Here is a 24,301-nt window from a genome sequence, read left to right on the forward strand (position 1 = left end):
TGGTTTGAGCCCTGGTTTGGGGCCGTCTCTTAAACAGTAAAAATAAACATTTTTAATGGAGTTTTATGCAATCCAGCCAACCAACAAGCCAACCAACCAATCAACCTATCAACCAACCAACCGACCAACCGATCGACCAACCAACTAACCAAACTATCAACCAATCAATCCACCCACCAGCCAACTAACCTATCAACCAACTGACCGACCAACCAACCAACCAGCCAATTGACTGACTGACTGATGGACCAACCTATCAACCAAAAGAGAGACCAACCAACCAACCAGCCAACCAGCCAATTGACTGACTGACCGATGGACCAACCTATCAACCAAAAGAGAGACCAACCAACCAACCAGCCAACCAGCCAATTGACTGACTGACCAATGGACCAACCTATCAACCAAAAGAAAGACCAACCAACCAACCAGCCAACCAGCCAATTACTCTGTCAAACAAGCAACCAACCAAGCAACCAGAGACATGAAAAAGAGGTCAAAAAAGAAGAAGCAAGATTTAGAAAATCTTTACAAAAAAAATCTATTTTCACAATTGTCACGTTAAGGAATCTGCAGACTTCCACAAACACCTACAAATGATTTCCCTTTCCAACATGAATGTTGTTTCAATCTAGTGCAGTTTGCATGATCTCCCTGCTAATGCATCTTTTTTCTCCAGGTACTGTGTTAACCGGTGTATCTATCAGGCCTGTAGGTGTGAATATTGAGTGTATTTGATTGCGTGGTTGCAGTGTGATGCACTGCTAACATATCCAGATGCTCACTAACCCTTCCTCTGTAGATTGGCTCGAGTTCCCTACATGACCTGAAGCTTGATGAAGCAGTTGGGCGTGTGTCTGCATGCTATTGGAATTTCTTTGCTTTGTTTTTTTTTTTTTTCTGTTGAACAAATTTCAACAGCAGATGACAAATCATCTTACACACCTGTTTAGCTTCCTGAATTAGACTGCGTGATGTTGCTGTAATTGCAGATCTTCCTCCTGATAAGGACATGTGGTGGGTTTAGAAACAGTATACATTACTTGTTAGTGTTGTCACTTCTTCACTGTCTACAGCTGACAGCTTTCATCAGACGAAGTCATTGAACAAAGCAGGTAAAAAAAAAAAAAACTATTCTTTTTCTAGTCGTTACTTGGTAAGAATGCTAATTATTATGTAGAGGAAATGTTTTTAAAGGATTCCAGCTTACTCATCATGACATTTCACTGTTTCTGTTTGAACTTGGGTTTTTCTCTTTCCCTGTCAGATCCTACCAACAGCAGCAGAGGTAAGATGAGCAAACACACCAACACACACCTACTGAAGTTTCACACACCTATAAAGACAAGTAAAAAGAGTTGAAAGAATTTCCAAAGCATTTAGTTCCGGGTTCCTCAATTAGTGGACCGCGGTCCACGACCGGACCGCGGCACACCTTGCTGCGGACCCAGGGCAAATGTATGGAAAAAAAAAAAAAGAAAAAAAAAAATCTTTCTTTAAACGCTCCGTGTTCCGTGTGAGCACCGTTCTGCGCCGCGCCGCTCTGCGCGTGGTGTAATCCCCGCTCTGCGGCACGCTCCGTCACACTGCACTGCTCGGGACCGCTCGGCACTGCCCGGCATCCCTCGGTATAGGAATTTCTAAATGAGGGGAAGAAAAAAAATAAATTGCAAGCAGCACTGGTGGGGACCTTGGCGACCCGTCAGATTGTGATTGAGACCGTCCTCCTACCCTGCTAACTGAAAAAACTATATTTAAAAGCTTTGAAAAGTTATTTTTAGCAAAGACCTGATAAAAGTTTGATGACAGCTGCTCCCAGCTGAATGATGTCATCAGTCTCATTCCATATATGGTCATAACAGTCACATGACCCCAGAGTGTGAATCAGGCAAAATGTAAGAAAATATGATCATTTCCAATAGGAGAATTGGTTATTTCTCAGTCAGTTTCATAGTTTAGACAGAAGAGGCCTCAGTTTGTGAAAAACGCGACATTTCCCCCCATCTGGCTCCATTATAACTGACAGCAAAGATGTTTTCACAAGGAGTGATTCTGAATGAAATTTTACTTTGAAAGGCAAATTCTCAGAATTCCTGTTGGATTTAGGTCGGAGGTGTCAGTGACTGGAAGATCTTGATGAGATCTAAGTGGCACTCGAGAGCATATTTGGGCAGTGATGGGGTTAATTTTTCCATGTCATTAGATTTTGAGCCTGTTATAATGTGTGTGCCAAATTTGGCGAGTTTCCAGGCTTAGTTTAGGTATAGAAATTTGGTTAATTTACTTACATGGGGCATAATAAACACAAGAAGAACAATAGAGACCTTGCCCTCTGGGTACACCTTGCTGAATCACTGAGCAGCCTTGCCCTCTGGGGCTCAGTTCCTAATAAAAAAAGCTAAAAAAAAAAACAAGCAAAACTGCTTCAGAAATAGATGAAGTTGACTCAATTTTCCTTTAATTTATTCTGAGTGAAGCAATGCTTAAAGGAATTTCCCTCCGGGAATGATAATGTGTCTATTCTATTTTAAAAAAAGGATCAAACACCCAAAAATTAGGCACAAAACCAGCTGAAAGTATAATGAAATGTGGACCATCCTATTTTGTAATTGAAGCTTCATAAATGCAACATGAGACACAGGGTTTGTACATGTTTCTCAACTACTGTAGGTATAACTTTAGAAGCCGCTCTCACGTCATTTTAAAAGTTTAGAACTGTTTTATGGCTTCAGGTAAATTTGATTCTGTGATAAATCAGTAAAATAGCTTTTTTAGTCATGAAGGTTTGACTTAAATTGTATTATGGTAATAACTGATTATCGATAATTATAATCAATGTATTTCTTAAAAGGGGGTGACATCTGCTTTATTTATGTGCTCAGATGACTGGAGTCTCATGGCTGTTACTCTCAGCAGCCTTGTTGCTGCTTGCTGGAAACTCAGACTCTGTGGACCAGAATCTACTGGCGAACATCATACAAGAGATCTGGACTGAGTAAGTTCACTGCAAAGCACATTCACAGAGAGCACTTCAAAACATCACTTTATAATGGAATAACGGTCTTGAGACGTGATCAGCCATTGGCTAAGTCCACCAATCTGCACCGTCACTTTAATTCAATCAGCGAAGACCATTTTAAACAGCACATCCATCTATGCAGAATCTGAATCAAATGAATACAAAACAAATATTTGATCTAAAGTGGGGCTGGACGATATGGCCAAAAATGTTATCATGATATAGGTCTTAATTTCGGTCGATACAATATAATTCCGATATCGATATAAATAATACAAAAGCCTCAGAAAAACTGTTAAGAATCATGTACATAAAATACTACCTGTAAAACTAGAAATTATTTATCCAGGAAGCTCCTCCAATATAACATTTTAGAAATAAAAACTACAATAAATTAAATGTTTACCTTTTATTTAAGAAATATGAAATCACCGTCAAATAAACAGAAGTTTCACCTTTTTCAATATAAATAGTTTAACTTGACACTTAAATACAGTTATGTTATTGTTATGGATTCAAACAAAGCTGCTTCAACCAGGAAGGAAAATAAAAGTGTTCAGAATTACTGCAATAAACAGAAAAAAGAGTGAGCAACTACAAACAAATATTACTGGGACAGGGGAGTTGAAATAACTGCCATAAACTCACCTTTTCAATATTAATAGCTTGTCTAAATTACAAGTTTTTATTATAAAAATAAAAGTGCTCAGAATTACTAAGGTTAAGTACAGAATTAGTTAAGGTTGTAGTGATTATGGTGACACTGCAGCGATTCCCTGTACTTTTTTTTTTTTTTTTTTTTTTTGTGGTGTTTGTCTTCACTGTTGCAGCGTCTTGTAAATTGTAAACGGTCCCTGAACCCCGCAGCACCACCGGCTGCTAATCGAAAACAATATTGTTTCTGACGCTTGATAGATACTTTTAATGAAAATGAGCTTGTAGCAAACAGTCCCCCTCACAGCGATGGGCTGGAGGCTCCTTTGTGTGTTACTGACATTTGTTAAAGAGTTATTGAGACCGAAAGTCCGCATCTATCAACATGCTGCTAACTTTAATAGACTGTTCAGTGAATAATATACCTAATTCGTGGCCACGAATTAATATTTCGTGAGCATGATTTATTATTTCGCGGCCACAAATTAGCTTGTGGAAGCTTGTTCAGTCGCGTTTACATCACGAGTTCTCATTTTGGAGCTCAAACTTACCGCGGTGGAGCTTAGCTTGTAGCCTGAGCTGAGGACAGCCAGCTGTGGCTGCAGAGTAGTGATCACTCTCTCGCTGCGCTTTCTGCTCGGTTTTAATCAGCGGCGCCGTGAACAGCAATTAGTGATTGTGGAATGCACTATATCGAAAATGTGTTTAAAACTCATATCACCGTTATTGAATAAAAATATACCGCGGCATATATTGATATTGAAATTTTGTCCAGCCCTATATGGAGGTAAATTTGTGTCTTTATTTTTCAATCAAAAAAAAAGCTGCTCCAATTGCAAAATATGTTTTTAATCAGAAAAAAACTTCAATCAAAAAAAGTTTTCAATCAAAGAAAAAAACTTGTTCAAACCCCAAAAAAAATTTGACATCCCAAAAAAACTGCATATAAACATGTTTTTTCTTTGATTGAATTTTTTTTTTTTTTGGTTGAAAATACATTTTTTGATTGAAGTCCTATTTTTGGATTTGAGCCATAGCCTATTATGGGTAGGACATTTGTTTCTTTATTATTCAATCAAAGATATAACTTCATTTAAAAAAAAAAAAAAATGTTTTCAATCAAAGCAAAAAAAAAATGTTCGGAGTGTTTCGACTTTTTTTTTGACATTCAAACACCTTTTTTCCGATTGAAGTGAAAAAAGTTTTGAAGCTTCTTTTTTGAAGCCTCTTTTTTGAAACCTCTTTTTTGAAACCTCTTTTTTGAAGCATGTTTTTTGATTGAATCATTTTGACGCAAACGACAGTGGGCGGAGCTTCTCCATTGGTCGGGCATGTTTGAGTGACAGGTGTCCACACCAATGACGAATCTCCCTAGAAGAAGCTAGAAGCTGGAAGCCAGCTGCTTGTGTGTGCAGGGAAAACTTTTTTTTATTGAAAAATACAGACACAAATTTACCTCCATAGCCCAAATCTAAAGTAACTTTTTCAGCATGTGATGTTCTTCACAGCTACTCTCCAAGACGCATGTTCAGCACAGCAGTGAGCATCCCACGGACAAACAGCGGGTACGACATCAACCAAGTCTTGAACCGCGCCAATGGTGAAGACGTGAAGAACACAATGAAAAGTGGCGCTGTGTACAAGCAAGGCAGGATTGTTGCAGCAATGTTTCAGCAGAAGAAAGGGAAAACTGGACAGGACATCCATGCAGAGTATCGTGTCCTACAGGACATCAACAACCTTGTCAACAACAACAACATTGATTTTGCTAATGATTTATTGATTTTCTATGTTCTTGGATCGCCATGTTACCACAGATGTACAGTTCCCAATGGTCCTGATAGCATCATTCCATACTTAGATGCAGTCAAGAGGTGGACAAATTATGCATTTGTGTTTACTCATGTGTTCAAATCCAAGAACCCAAACCTACAAACTACTGACGAGCAGCTCGAGACAGCAGTTACAAACCTTGGAAACGCCCTCGGCCTTGAAAACATTTTCCGATGTAAAGAAGACAACAACAAGAAGATGGTGTGCAACAGTTGTTCTCAAAATCAAAAAGTCGCAAGGTATTGTATTTCAGATGAACCTGATGACGTCCAAAACCTGCCAAGCAGTAGCAGAGGACGAGACAGGTCCCCCTCACAACCCAGAGGAGGAGACAGGTCCCCCTCACAACCCAGAGGAGGAGACAAGTCCCCCTCACAACCCAGAGGAGGAGACAGCAGAAGTAGGGACAGTTCACCCTCACAGAGAGACCCTTTAATCAACAGGAGTAGTCCTGATGTTCGTTCATGCAGTGGCCAAGGTGAAGTTAGAAAAAGCTGTTGTGCAAGAATCTGTGGAGCCCTTGCTGCCTGCTTTAGGAGCTGCTTCGGGCAACAGTCACCCCTCTACAACAAGAAATGAGAAAAACTATTTCAGCTCCCAAAGCAGCAACATTTATTCATATTTTTAATATTTTTGAATCAACATTCTGCTAGAGCTGCTTAGCAACTTGATGATGTTTGAAGCAACTTCTTTACCTGTTGACTGCACTGACACAAGTTGTGTGTCTCTAAAGCATTTTTAAAATTATGTTCTTTCTGATTAAAGCTTGACTCTGCAAATGTGCTCGTCCCTGACTCTTTCATTCTGTTTTTCTTGTCACATATTTCCCAGTATTAATGCAAAATTTCAGCAGTAATATGAAGATGTAATTACATTTTTACCTCATCTTGGATTAATCGTTATAATTTCCATATATAGAAAAGCAACATTTTAGCTTTGAAGAAACCGTGTGACAATGAAACATAAAGAAACAAAACCTGTCCAATCAAGTTGTGCGTTGAACTCCATGACACTCACTGAGATTTGACCAGCCTCTCTTCCCTGAGGATATATTACTTCCTCCTGAACTGATTGACTGACACAGCACCTCTGACACTGAGGAAAAACCCAACTCCAACTGGTAACTGAAGTCTTTCTGCATCACGGCAAGTCAAATACTTTCACCTTTGACAAAGTAAATACCTGAAGTGTGATTTTTGTGTGATTCATGAGTGCCTTTACGTATGTATATCGTCGATAAGAGGGAAAGTTTGTGAAAATAATGACCTTTTGGAATTTGAAATGAAGGAGCACTCTGTAGAACCGATGTCCTGAATAATTCTGATCCGTTTGAATCAGTTTAGTCTAATGGTAATAATTAGCATATGCCGCCCACAGTGGAGAAGTCAAAGAATCCTCCGAAACTGAAGAACATACTCAGAGAGTTTTGATGATTGGAATTGTGTTGAGACCTCCTGCGTCTGTCTCTGACTCTCCTGATGTCCTCGAATGCAGCCTGGTGTGAATGAGACTGATTCTGTCTGCTGGGAAGAGTAAAACATTCGATTCATCCCTCATGTGAAGTGACTCTTATCGACATGACATGAAAACAAATGTAGACTTGGCACGGCTCAGTCACAGCTTGCATGTATTTTAAAACTGTCTTATTGCTGATGTAAATCGTAATTTAAATGATTTTTTTTGATAAACCTGTCAGATGGCTGGTTTCTGCTGGAGAGCTGCTGCTGTTGCTTTGGTGCTGTCCGCTGGAGCCAGTTTAGCTGCTGTGAACCAGAACCAACTGGGAAACGTCGTCTCAGACATTCTGAACAGGTGAGTCAAAGTTTTCTAGAATGTCAGGGGAAAACCTGTCTGGTTTCAGTGCTCCTGTTTATGACTCAAGGAATACACACTTACCAACATTTAATGTCTGTCTGATAATCTGTTGTATTTAAGTAAAAGAAGAAGCTATTAAAAAAAAAAAAAATCTGAATCAGTTTTTTTAATTCTAAAGTCCGTTTTAAAAACACATAGTTTATAACTAAAATGACATTCAGATTGTATTACTGGCAGTGATCAATTGGATAGGCATAATATTACATAAGACAATGAATGATTAGAAACTGATTATATGTTTTGACCATTTTTAATATTTCTGTCAAATAAATTCATCTGAATTTTATCCTTTTTTGAAATTGTCTGAACTTTTGTTGTGCATCAACTGACAGAGCAGGACAATAACATCTGTTTACTGTCAGGTACAGACCGAGCTACGAGCTCCCCTGGGGTTCAAGGTCAGTTAATTTTATTTCTTTTATTTTATGAATTTATCTTGACCAACATTTAAACCATTGACTGTATATAAAAGATAGGTGGAGCTAACGTGGCGTCCCCCATAGCGTTCTGAAATCCTGTTTTGAAGCTTCCAGCAGGACGTCGCCATATTGAAAACTGTAAACCTGATGTAAGTGTGAGCAGTCCAGCCTGTCACATGACCACATCATTTGGACAGAAGAGGAGCTGTGATTGGCTGATTTATGCAAAACTTTAAGTCATAATATGGAATCAACAGATGGCTGATGACTGTGCAGATGACTGATCTGAAAATCAGAGTCTGGTCAAGACGACACGGTTGATGAAGCTACTGACAGAGACCAGAACACGTTCTGGAACCAGGATTTTAATATGTTTATTTGCACATTGCAAATTGGCAATTTTGAATGGGTTCCAATGGAACTCAGCTTCTTTTTGAAACCAACACCATCGCCCCCTGCTGGAATTTCCACGGAATTCCAGCTTTTCTGCACTTCAGCATTGGTTAAATTTCTCACCACTGTCTTGTCTTTGTCTTTTTCATGTTTATGTTCCAAAACTAAAAACATGAACACAATAATCATGAAACAGCAAGACAACAACAACAACGAGGGAATCAAAATTAGTTTGTTTTTTTCATGTTCAAAGATGGAGTGGGAGTTACTAATACCTACAGCATGACACGATGCTGCTTTGGCAAAATAATCTGAAATATGACCGCAGATGTTGATTTAATATTCCTTTACACCCTTGACTGACCATGCTTACAGATGTTTAAAATTAAGTATTGTGTTGAGGATGATAAGATGGATGGATTATCCACAGGATGTGTGATCAAGACACAAGGTCAAGCAATTTTGTTGCCTACAATGAACAACATTGACCATCTGAAAACAGAATAAACATATATACAGCAGGTAAATTGAGGCATTGAACATGTCATACTATTTTTTCAGTTACCATATTTCTTAAGGTGTGATTGACGTGTCATTCCCACCAGATGTTGGTAATAACTTATACAAAGAAATCAAACTATAGTTGTCCATCAATGAAGTAATGCATAATCATGTGAAACCACACAGGGAAAAAGTAGGGAACACATGAAGAAAGGGAGGTGCAAAAAAGCACAGAAAGCCAAGACAGCAGCTGAAATCAACCAGTCGACCAACAGTTAGAAACCAGTCCTGCCTCTTGTCAGTGCAAAGTCATACTAGTTGGTTTGATTCCCGACTGACGGCCCATAAGAAGGTGTCTCATTACCAAGTTGTCACACAGGAAACATCTCATGAAGGGGTAAAGCAAAGAGCTCTCTGAAAATTTCTTTTCCATAGCACCTTTAGAAATATATTTGAGAAAAATGGTGACAGTATATTTGTTACTGGTTTAATTGAAACACAGGACAAAACCACCCCTCTTCCCCCCAAAAAACAGATGTTTTTACTCTATGCTTGTCCAATTAACCTTGAGCTGTAATAATCGATTAATGACCAAATGATCCATATGCTTGAATTGTTTTTGGCAATAATAAGACACGAGTGACAGCACATTTTGGTTCGCTTTGGATGGCAGGAAGCAGGTTGGCGATCTTCACTGGCCTTGACACACTATATGAAGTAAAACTTGGTTAGTTGTTCTATTGACAAAAGAGACATACTCATCAAAATATGTGGTACATGCCACATCAGAGCTACAGCAGCACGAAAAAAACCTCAATCATTACATGACCCATCCATCCACACATCCATCCATCCATCCATCCATCCATCCATCCATTGATAAATGTTTTTAATTTCTGAACATTGTGTCTATCTGTATTGTCCAACAGGAGCTTTCCCATGTTCAGCCTGGCTGTCAGCATCCCTCACAACGACATCCAGAAAATGTATGACGTCAGTAAAGTCACTGACTGCAGCGCCCGAGTGAAGGAGGAGGTTCTCAAATGCAATGTGTACACCAGCGACAGAATGGTGGCAGCCACAGTTTTGAGGTGGCCCAATGTTTTGAGACAGTGTCCCAACGAGCGAGTGCAGTGGCGTGATGTTTTAGATAAATGTCCTGCAGGGGTCAAGACGTGGACTGATGTCCAGCAACGCTGTCCGAGTGCTGTTACCGACGGCACAGCCGACCATGCAGAATACCGAACCGTGCAGTCCTTACACGCCCTGCTCAAAAAACACAACAAAGATGACCTGTTGGTCTTCTATGTTCTTGCCTCCCCATGTCTGAACAGATGTGCAGATGAAAGAAATCATCGGAGCATTCTCAAACACATAAACCAGATTCTGAAGTGGAAAAACTATGCTTTCGTGTTTTCCGATGTGTTCAGTCCCCGCAGTGGTCAGGTCATACCGGAGGAGGATTTGCGCAGGGCACTTTGGCAGCTTGGAACATACAAGGGTCCCCTTGGGTCAATTGGCCTCAACAACATATTCCGATGCACAAAACAAAGCGCTGATAGCAGCAAAGTGACATGCAGAAACTGCTCACAAAATAATCTGGTTGCTCGCGACTGTTTTTCCAAATGATTTACAATGAAAAGAGAGACACTGCTGAGGCTGAACTTGTAATGGGAATTTAGTGTTTTGCCATGTTTGTTCTTGTTCTGCTTGTACTTGACTCTGCACCCATAGAGTGTAAACCACAGCCTACACCCAACATTAACACATTTAGTTGGTTTAACTGTCAACAGGAAATGTCTGTATCACATCCACTATGCTAATGCAGTCCTTAGTTGGTAGAACATCAGTATAGAGTATAATCACTCCTTATATGGGAATCCTGAAGAATTATATAAGCTAGACAAACAGACACACAACCAGGGATTGTTCACATGCAGAACACTGTGTTGTACTTCCTCTTTACAGGCAAATAAAGGATCATAAACTGCTTACCAATCCAGACCGACTCTGATTATTTCATGAAGAACCTCCACGACAAACTGCAGGTGACATGTGGTTGACTGAAAAACGTTCTAAAAGAGAAGGAAAAGATTATAGGATCAATAATAATAATGCATTGGTTTTATATAGCGCTTTTTCTGGACACTCCAAGACACTTTACATTGCATTATTCATTCTCTCCATACTGGGTGGTGGTAAGCTGCTGCTGTCGCCACAGCTGCCCTGGGGCAGACTGATGGAAGCGAGGCTGCCCCTCTGCGCCATCGGCCCCTCCAACCACCACCACCAACCATTCACTCTCACAACTTTCACACTAGGCAAGGTGGGTGAAGTGTCTTGCCCAAGGACACGACGACAGTTTTACGCCTGCGGGAGCGGGGATCGAACCGCCAACATTTCGGTTATAAGACGACCTGCTCTACCATCTGAGCTGCTGTCGGCCCTGTCAGAGGAGGAGTGATGAGGAACTCGTGATCCACAGTGGACATCGCAGAAGCAGCTAAACTTCGAAAATATGCAAAAACAACGAAAATGGATGTGATGGAAGTAATTTAGAAGAGAAATAATCGAAGCAATGCACATGTCACAGTGAGCCAATGCAAAGAGAAATGCACCACATATCATAGCTACCATCGGGCTACAGTTAAATGCAACAAAGGAATCCAATGCAATCAATGTTTGGAAGTGACAAAAAAATATATATATGATTGATCCACTTTCTCTGCCCTAACCCCCTAAAAAAAATACTAATAAAAAACAAACATGAAAAATGAACCAAATTTCCACTGACTAAAAATGTGGATAGTGCCAAAAGAACTGTACCCAAGCATTAACATTTTTCATAACTCCTGCGGTACCCGACACATCAGAACGGTGACCACTAGGAGGAGCGACAACACTGCCGTCTGCTGATTGGTCAATGATTCACCACAGTCAAATGCCTTTTTTGTTGTACAAACTTGACCAATAAAAGCAGATTCTGACTCTAATTATAGATCCTCTTCCTGATTTCTGAAGATTATTGTCATATAAGGACATGTGGTGGGTTTTAGAAACAGTATATATTACTTGTCAGTGCAGTCACTCCTTCACTGTCTGCAGCTGACAGCTTCCACCAGACGAAGTTATTGAACAAAGCAGGTAAAAAACTATTCTTTTTCTAGTCTCAGTCACAGTTACTTGGTAAGAAAGTTCATAATTATGTATAGGAAATCTTTTTAGAGGATTCCAGCTTACTCATCATGACAGGAATCTCTGCTTAAAGAGAAAACAGCATTCATATTTTGTGGTGTGAATACAGATGATGTTTGTCTTTTTCATGCATTTTGTGATCTGATATTTTATCAATTGACTGTTTCTGTTTGAAGTTGGGTTTTTCTCTTTCCCCGTCAGATCCTGTCAACAGCAGCAGAGGTAAGATGAGCAAACACACCAAACACACACCTACCAAAGCTTCCCACAACTATAAAGACAAATAGAAAGAGTTGAAATAATTGTCATAAAGCATTTAGTATGTTTCTATGAAAACATTTTCATGAGAATATTCTTTGCTCAGCATATTTGGGTGATGATAGATTTGTGTAAAGCAAATGATCATTCTCTGTTTCTGTATCACAAAAAACGTGTTGAGAAGAACATGTTCCAAAGTAACACATTACTGTAATTCAACCAATTATGGCAGCAATGCACAACTAACTGTATTCTCAACCCCTGTAATCATAGTCTCTGCTGTACTGCTGATGCTTCCTCTCATTATCAGTCCAGTAATTTCATGAACAATTATTATGTCCCAAATTTTGTGTAACAGTAAAAAGTTGCATTTTAGGTGTATGGAGAGCGGGGTGTTCTACTAATGGCTACCTGCAGTGAGACATATGTTTTCCCAGCTTCCTCATCTCGTTTTGGCATCCCTGTTAATCACTAGCTATGTTTCCCAAAAGCCTGTAGGATGTTCTTTACTGTGTCTCTGCGCAGGGGTTGTCGGTTGTCTGGTGTGTCGGATCGGACTGAAGGACTGTTGCCGTATCTTTATACTCTCCTTCGTCTCTTCACTCTCTTTTTTTATTGTTGCTTTGTCCCCCTGTCAGATCCAGCAATACTTTGTACATTTAGTAACAAACAATTATTCAAACTAAATAAAATAAAGTTAGAAACTATATTGTAGTCGTCCAGGAAACTGAGGCTCAGTAGAATTTCCAGTTTCTGTCTGATTTATTGCACAAATGGTTCAGTTCCAAGCGTTTCAGAACACGCACATCTCTCACGCCCAAAAAGAAGCACAAGAACTAACTTTCACCCCGGAAATACCCCTCTACTCCAGGGGAATCCGCCTCACAGGCCGGCCCACTATTTAAGTCCGCTGCAGCAGCCGCTACACTATTATCAAGAGGAGCTTAAAAGCAGAAGCTCCCTTTGGTAGAGCAAATTTGTTCTTCAATACTAGATAGAACAGGGAAAAACAGATAAAGAAAAAGTGGTCAAATGGCTTTGATATCTACTTGTTTATGTACTCAGATGACTGGAGTCTCATGGCTGTTACTCTCAGCAGCCTTGTTGCTGCTTGCTGGAAACTCAGACTCTGTGGACCAGAACCTACTGGGGAACATCGTACAAGAGATCTGGACTGAGTAGGTTCACTGCAAAGCACATTCACAGACAGCACTTCATAACATCAGTTTATTGAGGAATCACTGTCTTTTTATAAGCATCTGCTAATTTCACCAATTTCCACCATCACTTTAATTCAGTCAGCGAAGGCCATTTTAAACAGGACATCCATGAGTCCAGTTTTTTTTATTTAGATGTGGAATCAAATAAATTACAGTTATTGCACAAATATCTAAACTGAAATAACTTTGTGTTGTTTGTTACAGCTACCATGCTGGACGCATGTTCAGCATGGCAGTCAGCATTCCACGGAAAAACAGCAGGTACGACATCAACCAAGTCTTGAACCGCACCAATGGTAAAGACGTGAAGAACACAATGAACAGTGGCACGGTGTACAATCAAGGCAGGATTGTTGCAGCAATGTTTCAGCAGAAGACAGCGGAAACTGGACAGGACATCCACGCAGAGTATCGAGTCCTGCAGAACATCGGCAACCTCGTCAACAACAGCAACAATGATTTTGCTCATGATTTATTGATTGTCTATGTTCTTGCATCGCCATGTTACCACAGATGTACAGTTCCCGATGGTCCTGATACCATCATTCCATACTTAGATGCAGTCAAGAGGTGGACAAATTATGCATTTGTGTTTACTCATGTATTCAAATCTAAGGATCCAAAGCTACAAACGACTGACGAGGAGCTCAAGACAGCAGTTACAAACCTTGGAAAGGCCCTCGGCCTTGAAAACATTTTCCGATGTAAAAAAGACAACAACAAGAAGATGGTGTGCAACAGCTGTTCTCAAAATGAAAAAGTTGCAAGGTATTGTATTTCAGATGAACCTGATGACGGCCAAAACCTGCCAAGCAGTAGCAGAGGACGAGACAGGTCCCCCTTCACAACCCATCACAGGAGGAGACAGGTCCCCTCACAACCCAGCAGACGAAGAAACAGGTCCCCTTCACAACCCAGAGGAAGAGGCAGGTCCCCCTCAAAACCCAGAGGAAGAGGCAGGTCCCCCTCAAAACCCAGAGGAAGAGGCAGGTCCCCCTCAAAACCCAGAGGAAGAAACAGGTCCCCCTCACAACCCAGAGGAAGAAACAGGTCCTCTTCACAACCCAGCAGACGATGAGACAGCAGAAGTAAGTAGGGACAGTTCACCCTCACAGAGAGACCCTTTAATCAACAGGAGTAGTCCTGATGTCCATTCATGCAGTGGCCAAGGTGAAGCTATAGAGAAAATTGTTGTGCAAGAATCTGTGGAGCCCTTGCTGCCTGCTTTAGGAGCTGCTTCGGGCAACAGTCACCCCTCCACAACAAGAAATCTAGTGAAGTCAAGTTTATTTATATAGCACATTTACAAACGGTATAGCCGTGCCAAAGTGCTTCACAAAAAGTGCAAAGAATAAAAGCAATCATAAAGGTAAAACGACAAAATTAATAGACAATCATTGAAACACATCTCCAACTCGAACACAAAAGAGACTAGAGACAGGGTAAAAGCTTGCTGAAGGCCAAAGAAAAGAGGTGGGTCTTCAGAAGTGATTTAAAAATTCCCACAAACACAGCTACTCGGCAATGGGGGGGGAAGGGAGTTCCAGAATCTGGGGGCTGCCACAGAAAAGGCTCTGTCCCCCCTGGTTTTCAACCGAGACCTGGGAACGGCAAAAAGGCGTTGGTCAGCCGACCGTAATGCTCTGGAAGAGTTGAGGGGGCGGAGAAGATCGGCCAGGTAGGGTGGGGCAAGATGATGAAGCGATTCAAAAACTTTAAAGGATTAAAGGATTTTAAAATCAATGTGGTAGCGGATGGTGAGCCAGTGAAGGGAAGCGAGAACCGGGGTGATATGAGCGTGTTTTTTGGTAAGAAATGAGAAAAACTATTTCAGCTCCCAAAACAGCAACATTTATTCATATTTTTAATATTTTTAATCAACATTCTGCTACAGCTGCTAAGCAACTTGACGATGTTTGAAGCACACTCTGTAGCTGTTTGACTGCACTGACACAAGCTGTGTGTCTCCAAAGCATTTTTAAAGTTATATTCTTTCTGATTAAAGCTTGACTCTGCAAATGTGCTCGTCCCTGACTCTTTCATTCTGTTTTTCTTGTCACATATTTCCCAGTGTTAATGCAAAATTTCAGCAGTTATATGAAAATGTAATTACATTTTTGACTCATCTTGGATTAATCGTTTTAATTTCCATATATAGAGAAGCAACATTTTAGCTTTTAAGAAACCGTGTGACAATGAAACATAAAGAAACAAAACCTGTCCAATCAAGTTGTGCGTTGAACTCCATGACACTCACTGAGATTTGACCAGCCTCTCTTCCCTGAGGATATATTACTTCCTCCTGAACTGATTGACTGACACAGCACCTCTGACACTGAGGAAAAACCCAACTCCAACTGGTAACTGAAGTCTTTCTGCATCACGGCAAGTCAAATACTTTCACCTTTGACAAAGTAAATACCTGAAGTGGGATTTTTGTGTGATTCATGAGTGTATTTATGTATGTATATCGTCGATAAGAGGGAAAGTTTGTGAAAATAATGACCTTTTGGAATTTGACTTTTTTAGTGTCTGATTCTAATGTTTGGCGATCAAACTGATTTACCTGAAAAATATACTGGAAAGTTGAAGTCAGTGGAAAGGGCGGGATCTCTTTATTCTTTTCCTTTAACCATTTAAAAGTGACATTTTAAAACAAAACACATAATTAAGTGAGAGCAGAAAAAAAGAATCAGGAGATTTTTCTAATGTTTATTACCATATATAGTTAGATACGATTTAAAATAATAGATTTTTAAGAAATATTTTATCTGCTTAATCAAGGAGCCCTGAAATGAAGGAGCACTCTGTAGAACCGATGTCCTGAATAATTCTGATCCGTTTGAATCAGTTTAGTCTAATGGTAATAATTAGCATATGCCGCCCACAGTGGAGAAGTCAAAGAATCCTCCGAAACTGAAGAACATACTCAGAGAGTTTTGATGATTGGAATTGTGTTGAGACCTCCTGCGTCTGTCTCTGACTCTCCTGATGTCCTCGAATGCAGCCTGGTGTGAATGAAACTGATTCTGTCTGCAGGGAAGAGTAAAACATTCGATTCATCCTTCATGTGAAGTGACTCTTATCGACATGACATGAAAACAAATGTAGACTTGGCACGGCTCAGTCACAGCTTGCATGTATTTTAAAACTGTCTTATTGCTGATGTAAATCGTAATTTAAATGAATTTTTTTGATAAACCTGTCAGATGGCTGGTTTCTGCTGGAGAGCTGCTGCTGTTGCTTTGGTGCTGTCTGCTGGAGCCAGTTTAGCTGCTGTGAACCAGAACCAACTGGGAAACATCGTCTCAGACATTCTGAACAGGTGAGTCAAAGTTTTCTAGAATGTCAGGGGAAAACCTGTCTGGTTTCAGTGCTCCTGTTTATGACTCAAGGAATACACACTTACCAACATTTAATGTCTGTCTGATAATCTGTTGTATTTAAGTAAAAGAAGAAGCTATTAAAAAAAAAAAAAAAAAATCTGAATCAGTTTTTTTAATTCTAAAGGTGAAAATCCGTTTTAAAGCAACACTAAGGAACTTTCAGTTTTGGTTGATTTTGGCGGCGCCAGTGGACAAAAGCGGTAGTGTTTTGCCTGACCGAATACGAGAGTTCCCATGAGGCCAAGCACGTGGCGTAGTAAAATACTGCTCCTGGTGGCATGCTGTCGGACTGAACTCGCCTACATTTGTTTCCAGTGGCTGTGTGAAGGATTGATAGCGACGAAGTAATGAATCTAATGATGGCTAAACAATGTTATCTCATGATGTGACACATGCCGTAAAGCAGTCCGCACATTTGGAGTTTTTTAGTGTGCAGGGTTCCTACCACCCTCGTCACAGCTGCTTAGTCCAAGTCAAAGCAATACTGACGCCCTCAGGCCGTGACAGAGGGGTCATTCAACTAGTTGTAAGTCGATGTATCATCACAAAAGATATTAAAATGTTTTATTAAGGTTGAAAAGTTCCTTAGTGTCGCTTTAAAAACACATAGTTTATAACTAAAATGACATTCAGATTGTATTACTGGCAGTGATCAATTGGATAGGCATAATATTACATAAGACAATGAATGATTAGAAACTGATTATATGTTTTGACCATTTTTAATATTTCTGTCAAATAAATTCATCTGAATTTTATCCTTTTTTGAAATTGTCTGAACTTTTGTTGTGCATCAACTGACTGAGCAGGACAATAACATCTGTTTACTGTCAGGTACAGACCGAGCTACGAGCTCCCCTGGGGTTCAAGGTCAGTTAATTTTATTTCTTTTATTTTATGAATTTATCTTGACCAACATTTAAACCATTGACTGTATATAAAAGATAGGTGGAGCTAACGTGGCGTCCCCCATAGCGTTCTGAAATCCTGTTTTGAAGCTTCCAGCAGGACGTCGCCATATTGAAAACTGTAAACCTGATGTAAGTGTGAGCAGTCCAGCCTGTCACATGACCACATCATTTGGACAGAAGAGGAGCTGTGATTGGCTGATTTATGCAAAACTTTAAGTCATAATATAGAATCAACAGATGGCTGATGACTGTGCAGATGACTGATCTGAAAATCAGAGTCTGGTCAAGACGACACGGTTGATGAAGCTACTGACAGAGACCAGAACACGTTCTGGAACCAGGATTTTAATATGTTTATTTGCACATTGCAAATTGGCAATTTTGAATGGGTTCCAATGGAACTCAGCTTCTTTTTGAAACCAACACCATCGCCCCCTGCTGGAATTTCCACGGAATTCCAGCTTTTCTGCACTTCAGCATTGGCTAAATCTCTCACCACTGTCTTGTCTTTGTCTTTTTCATGTTTATGTTCCAAAACTAAAAACATGAACACAATAATCATGAAACAGCAAGACAACAACAACAACAACAACAACAACAACAACGAGGGAATCAAAATTAGTTTGTCTTTTCCATGTTCAAAGATGGAGTGGGAGTTACTAATACCTACAGCATGACACGATGCTGCTTTGGCAAAATAATCTGAAATATGACCGCAGATGTTGATTTAATATTCCTTTACACCCTTGACTGACCATGCTTACAGATGTTTAAAATTAATTATTGTGTTGAGGATGATAAGATGGATGGATTATCCACAGGATGTGTGATCAAGACACAAGGTCAAGCAATTTTGTTGCCTAAAATGAACAACATTGACCATCTGAAAACAGAATAAACATATATACAGCAGGTAATTTGAGCCATTGAACATGTCATACTATTTTTTCAGTTACCATATTTCTTAAGGTGTGATTGACATGTCATTCCCACCAGATGTTGGTAATAACTTATACAAAGAAATCAAACTATAGTTGTCCATCAATGAAGTAATGCATAATCATGTGAAACCACACAGGGAAAAAGTAGGGAACACATGAAGAAAGGGAGGTGCAAAAAAGCACAGAAAGCCAAGACAGCAGCTGAAATCAACCAGTCGACCAACAGTTAGAAAGCAATCCTGCCCCTTGTCAGTGCAAAGTCATACTAGTTGGTTTGATTCCCGACTGACGGCCCATAAGGTGTCTCATTACCAAGTTGTCACACAGGAAACATCTCATGAAGGGGTAAAGCAAAGAGCTCTCTGAAAATTTCTTTTCCATAGCACCTTTAGAAATATATTTGAGAAAAATGGTGACAGTATATTTGTTACTGGTTTAATTGAAACACAGGACAAAACCACCCCTCTTCCCCCCAAAAAACAGATGTTTTTACTGTATGCTTGTCCAATTAACCTTGAGCTGTAATAATCGATTAACACTAGGAATACCAGGATTTTCTGGCCTCCCTGGGAAACCCAGAGAGGCCAAAGTGGTCCAGTGCTTTTGAATACACAAGTCGTTCTCCTACAGCCAGCCACCTTTCATTTGTAAATGCAGCCGATACCTTCCAGCTAGTTGGTTCATGCATACCTCTGAGGGGGAGGAGGAGGCTTGAACAGAGCCAGGGACTACTTTGAGATTTCCTCCTGAGTTTGGCAGAGAAGATTCTTTCCAAACACAATTAACTTTTTTACCCATCACAAATTGTGATGTAACTCCCAAGGTTTGACTGGGACCCAGTTGAGACTGACAGGTTTCCCACAATCTCCAATGTTTGGAGTTTCTTTGTTGCAAACTGCATTTGGTCCTACAGTCCAGGCAGGCACATCACCATAGACAAACAGCTGTTCCCAGCAATGTGTCACTGTTGTTTCTTGCAATACATTGCAACAAAACCAGACCAGGTTGGGATAAAGTTCTGGGTGGCATGTGACCTGAAGACTAAATCTGTGTGCAACATGACCCCCTATGTGGGGAAAGACCCCAGCCATGCCAAGGGGGTGAGAGTGGGAGAAGATGTGGTGATAAAGCTGATGGAGCCGTTTCTGGACAAAAGCATAACGGTAACAACAGATAATTTCTTCATGTCTCTGGCTCTCGACAAACAACTCCTCCAACGGAAGACCACCATCCTTGGCACAATGAATAAAATTCGTCGGGAGGTGCCTGGATCAGCCAAGCAGACTGAATTCTGTGCATCATCAATAAATCACAGGAAGAAATGAAAAACATAAACTGCGTCAACCTCTTACTTCAGTTTTACATTGGATGCTGATTCAGTGTTATATTTTCTACAAGCACATACAGCGCCTTGCAAAAGTATATTTCCTCCTTGAATTTTTTGACCTTTTGTTAAATTTCATACTGCAAACATAAATACATAAAATTGGCAAATCGGCCAGAAAGACTCTTTCCAAAAAGACTGAATTTTTTTGTAATCCCAAGTTTTCTTTTTTTTTTCCTACCTATGAAACTCTTCCCCTTTTCCCCTGATTTTCAGTGCACAGCTCAGCGGCCGATCGCTGGCCTGCTTTTCTTTTGTAAATGCAGCCGATACCTGCCAGGTTGTTGGCTCATGCATACCTATTGGGGGGGAGAGCCAGGGAGGAAGATTCTTTCTCCAAACAATGGATTTGTTTTGTGTGGTGGGGGTTTGGGGGCCAGAGTGTGAAGGGGAGGAAGGCACTTCAGTGCAGGGGTAGTCTTGTGAAAAGGCCACCTCAAACCTCCCCTCAACAGAAGGACTGATTTTGTGGCACAGAGAAGAGTATAGTTTTGCGTTTGTTTCTCTGACAGACCATTGGGACCATTGCAGATCAGCTACATCTGTTCTAAGATTGCATTGCACTCAGACTCTGTTTAGTCATTAGCTCAACATTTGACCATTTAGGAAATAATCAGACAACTTCTGAAGCCACTATGAGAAAAGAGGGTGAATAATATTGCACATCCCACTTTTCAGGTTTTTATTTCTAAAAACAAGTTTAAATGTTGTACAAATTTCATTTCACTGCACAGTTGTGTCCCATTTGATGTTGGTTCCTCACAAAATATGCCAATTTTATAACTTAATGTTCAAAGTATGAAATTTAAGAAAAAGGGCAAAGAATTCAATGGAGGTGAAGACTTTTTCAAGGCACTGTACATACTATGTTATGACAAATATTGTTTTCATACACAGCACCCACAGATGCACTGTAAAATATATCTTATTTTTGGAACTATGAAATACACACACTAATAAAATGTGCAAACTGCCCAATTCTCGTGCAAAATGATACCTTACATCCACAACAAAATTTTCTCTTCTGAAAAAGGTCATTTGTGTCAAACTGATATAAACTATCACATGAAGAGAGTTTTAGAAGCATCAGCTGAACATTGATTTGTGTGCTACACTTCTCCCTCTGTTTGGGCCACATTCCTGCATGATGCATTGCGTAGTGGCTGCATTTACAAATGAAAGGTGCCTGGCTGGAGGACAACGACTTGTGTATTCAAAAGCACTGAGCCACTGTGGCCCCTCTCTGGGTTCTGGGATGGGTTGGGCCAAACCGGCCCCTGCTTGGTAAACCTAGTGTTAATGACCAAATGATCCATATGCTTGAATTGTTTTTGGCAATAATAAGACACGAGTGACAGCACATTTTGGTTCGCTTTGGATGGCAGGAAGCAGGTTGGCGATCTTCACTGGCCTTGACACACTATATGAAGTAGGGCTGTCGCGGTAAACCGGTATTGACGATAATCGTGGTATTAAAAAAATGAAATTTCAATATCGTGTTCAAAATGCGCCTATGATAATATCGTAAAGAGGATCTAGTGCCACTTGAAACGTGTTGAAGTGTATTTTCAAAATCCGCTCCTGTTCTTCCGCCCTGCTTCGTCTCCCTCCTGCAGCACCCCAGCGTCTCTCCCTCCCCTCGCATATAAACACAGCAGCAGCGGTTGCGGCTTGGCTCCTAGCTAGCGGGGCTCCCAGTTAGCGAGCGTCCCGAGTGAACTAAACATGTCGGCGGTGGACGACAACGACAGCGAGACGCTCTATCCACCCGAAAAAAGTGTTTAGCAACACTGACTGCACGTTGAAGCTAGCCGGGTAGTAGTGGGGCCCCATTAGGTAGGTTCCAGACGTGTCATTGTAATGTGTCCGGGGGGTTTCGAGTTGTGTCGCTGATATGCGCCGTCTTCTCCGCCGGCCCCCTTCTAGCAACTAACCGGTGAGTACTCGGAAAAGGGCCCCATGCGGGGGATTTTCGACACGTTGTCGTTGCAGCGTCTAGTGTAGCGCCTTAATTTGTCATTGAAATTGACTGATGTCAGCCGTCCCTCGGGGCCCCCTTCATCTCGGGGCCCTAGCCAGTAGCGGCGCCTCTGGCTGGAGAGAAGCAGCTGCTGCGCTCATTCCGCCTCCGATTTAAACAAACAAACAAACAAAAATTCTCTGCAGTGTGGTGGTGGGACAGGATTTCACCCCAACAGCGCCCGTGGGTTTTCAGAACCCACCAACCCTACGTAAATGACGCCTCTGCTGTGGATCCTCTGTTAATCAGTTCATCAGATTTTAATTAGTTGAGTGTAACTACACTTTTGGTATGCAGGAGTACAGTTACTGTTCTCATATTGTTTCAACACCTCATTTGACAGGTATTCTCAATTTAATTCATCTGGGAAAAGAGAGAAAACAAACAAAAATAAAATTAAAGATGAATCTGAATGTTTGTACCATTATTAGTTCTATTTTTGCTGATATCGTGATAATATCGTTATCGTGATATTTCTTGCCCATGATAATCGTGAAGAGAAAATTTGATATCGTGACAGCCCTAATATGAAGTAAAACTTGGTTAGTTGTTCTATCGACAAAAGAGACATACTCATCAAAATATGTGGTACATGCCACATCAGAGCTACAGCAGCACGAAAAAAACCTCAATCATTACATGACCCATCCATCCACACATCCATCCATCCATCCACCCATCCATTGATAAATGTTTTTAATTTGTGAACATTGTGTCTGTCTGTATTGTCCAACAGGAGCTTTCCCATGTTCAGCCTGGCTGTCAGCATCCCTCACAACGACATCCAGAAAATGTATGACGTCAGTAAAGTCACTGACTGCAGCGCCCGAGTGAAGGAGGAGGTTCTCAAATGCAATGTGTACACCAGCGACAGAATGGTGGCAGCCACAGTTTTGAGGTGGCCCAATGTTTTGAGACAGTGTCCCAACGAGCGAGTGCAGTGGCGTGATGTTTTAGATAAATGTCCTGCAGGGGTCAAGACGTGGACTGATGTCCAGCAACGCTGTCCAAGTGCTGTTACCGACGGCACAGCCGACCATGCAGAATACCGAACCGTGCAGTCCTTACACGCCTTGCTCAAAAAACACAACAAAGATGACCTGTTGATCTTCTATGTTCTTGCCTCCCCATGTCTGAACAGATGTGCAGATGAAACGAATCATCGGAGCATTCTCAAACACATAATCCAGATTCAGAAGTGGAAAAACTATGCTTTCGTCTTTTCCGATGTGTTCAGTCCCCGCAGTGGTCAGGTCATACCGGAGGAGGATTTGCGCAGGGCACTTTGGCAGCTTGGAACATACAAGGGTCCCCTTGGGTCAATTGGCCTCAACAACATATTCCGATGCACAAAACAAAGCGCTGATAGCAGCAAAGTGACATGCAGAAACTGCTCACAAAATAATTTGGTTGCTCGCGACTGTTTTTCCAAATGATTTACAATGAAAAGAGAGACACTGCTGAGGCTGAACTTGTAATGGGAATTTAGTGTTTTGCCATGTTTGTTCTTGTTCTGCTTGTACTTGACTCTGTACCCATAGAGTGTAAACCACAGCCTACACCCAACATTAACACATTTAGTTGGTTTAACTGTCAACAGGAAATGTCTGTATCACATCCACTATGCTAATGCAGTCCTTAGTTGGTAGAACATCAGTATAGCGTATCATCACTCCTTATATGGGAATCCTGAAGAATTATATAAGCTAGACAAACAGACACACAACCAGGGATTGTTCACATGCAGAACACTGTGTTGTACTTCCTCTTTACAGGCAAATAAAGGATCATAAACTGCTTACCAATCCAGACCGACTCTGATTATTTCATGAAGAACCTCCACGACAAACTGCAGGTGACATGTGGTTGACAGAAGAACGTTCTAAAAGAGAAGGAAAAGATTATAGGATCAATAATAATAATGCATTGGTTTTATACAGCGCTTTTCAGGACACGCTTTACATTGCATTATTCATTCACACCGTACTGGGTGGTGGTAAGCTACTATTGTAGCCACGGCTACCCTGGGGTAGACTGATGGAAGCGAGGCTGCCAGTCTAATTCCTTTTTGTTGTACAAACTTGACCAATAAAAGCAGATTTTGACTCAAATTATAGATCTTCTTCCTGATTTCTGAAGATTATTGTCATATAAGGACATGTGGTGGGTTTTAGAAACAGTATATATTACTTGTCAGTGCAGTCACTCCTTCACTGTCTGCAGCTGACAGCTTCCACCAGACGAAGTTATTGAACAAAGCAGGTAAAAAACAATCATTTTTCTAGTCTCAGT

General features: G+C 40.7%; 3 protein-coding genes across 8 annotated transcripts; all 3 read left to right on the forward strand.

Annotated features, from left to right (window-relative positions):
* Positions 1–998: 998 nt before the first annotated feature.
* LOC115389912 (uncharacterized) lies at positions 999–6,285 on the forward strand. The gene is made up of 4 exons (XM_030093497.1): positions 999–1,115; positions 1,268–1,288; positions 2,883–2,995; positions 5,182–6,285. The coding sequence occupies exons 3-4, from the start codon at positions 2,883–2,885 to the stop codon at positions 6,083–6,085; spliced, it is 1,017 nt and encodes a 338-aa protein (XP_029949357.1). The 5' UTR covers positions 999–1,115; positions 1,268–1,288; the 3' UTR covers positions 6,086–6,285.
* Positions 6,286–11,783: 5,498 nt separating this feature from the next.
* On the forward strand, positions 11,784–15,360 carry LOC115389914 (uncharacterized). Of its 6 annotated transcripts, none has more exons than XR_003931630.1 (5): positions 11,790–11,838; positions 12,066–12,111; positions 13,213–13,325; positions 13,572–14,201; positions 14,298–15,360. XR_003931630.1 is itself a non-coding variant. In XM_030093501.1 (5 exons), exons 3-5 carry the CDS (start codon positions 13,213–13,215, stop codon positions 14,457–14,459), a joined length of 969 nt encoding a protein of 322 aa, XP_029949361.1. In that variant the 5' UTR covers positions 11,790–11,838; positions 12,066–12,111; the 3' UTR covers positions 14,460–15,360. The 6 variants fall into 6 exon arrangements, 5 of the variants coding, with proteins under 5 accessions (XP_029949360.1, XP_029949361.1, XP_029949363.1 ...); XM_030093501.1 differs by having other exon boundaries at positions 13,572–14,235; positions 14,268–15,360; XM_030093503.1 differs by having other exon boundaries at positions 13,572–14,235; positions 14,328–15,360.
* Positions 15,361–16,551: 1,191 nt separating this feature from the next.
* On the forward strand, positions 16,552–23,445 carry LOC115389494 (uncharacterized). Its single transcript, XM_030092893.1, has 3 exons — positions 16,552–16,692; positions 17,588–17,623; positions 22,746–23,445. The coding sequence occupies exons 1-3, from the start codon at positions 16,577–16,579 to the stop codon at positions 23,443–23,445; spliced, it is 852 nt and encodes a 283-aa protein (XP_029948753.1). The 5' UTR covers positions 16,552–16,576.
* Positions 23,446–24,301: the final 856 nt, after the last annotated feature.

The sequence above is a fragment of the Salarias fasciatus genome, chromosome 6, assembly GCF_902148845.1.
Source record: "Salarias fasciatus chromosome 6, fSalaFa1.1, whole genome shotgun sequence".
NCBI classification, from domain to species: domain Eukaryota; kingdom Metazoa; phylum Chordata; class Actinopteri; order Blenniiformes; family Blenniidae; genus Salarias; species Salarias fasciatus.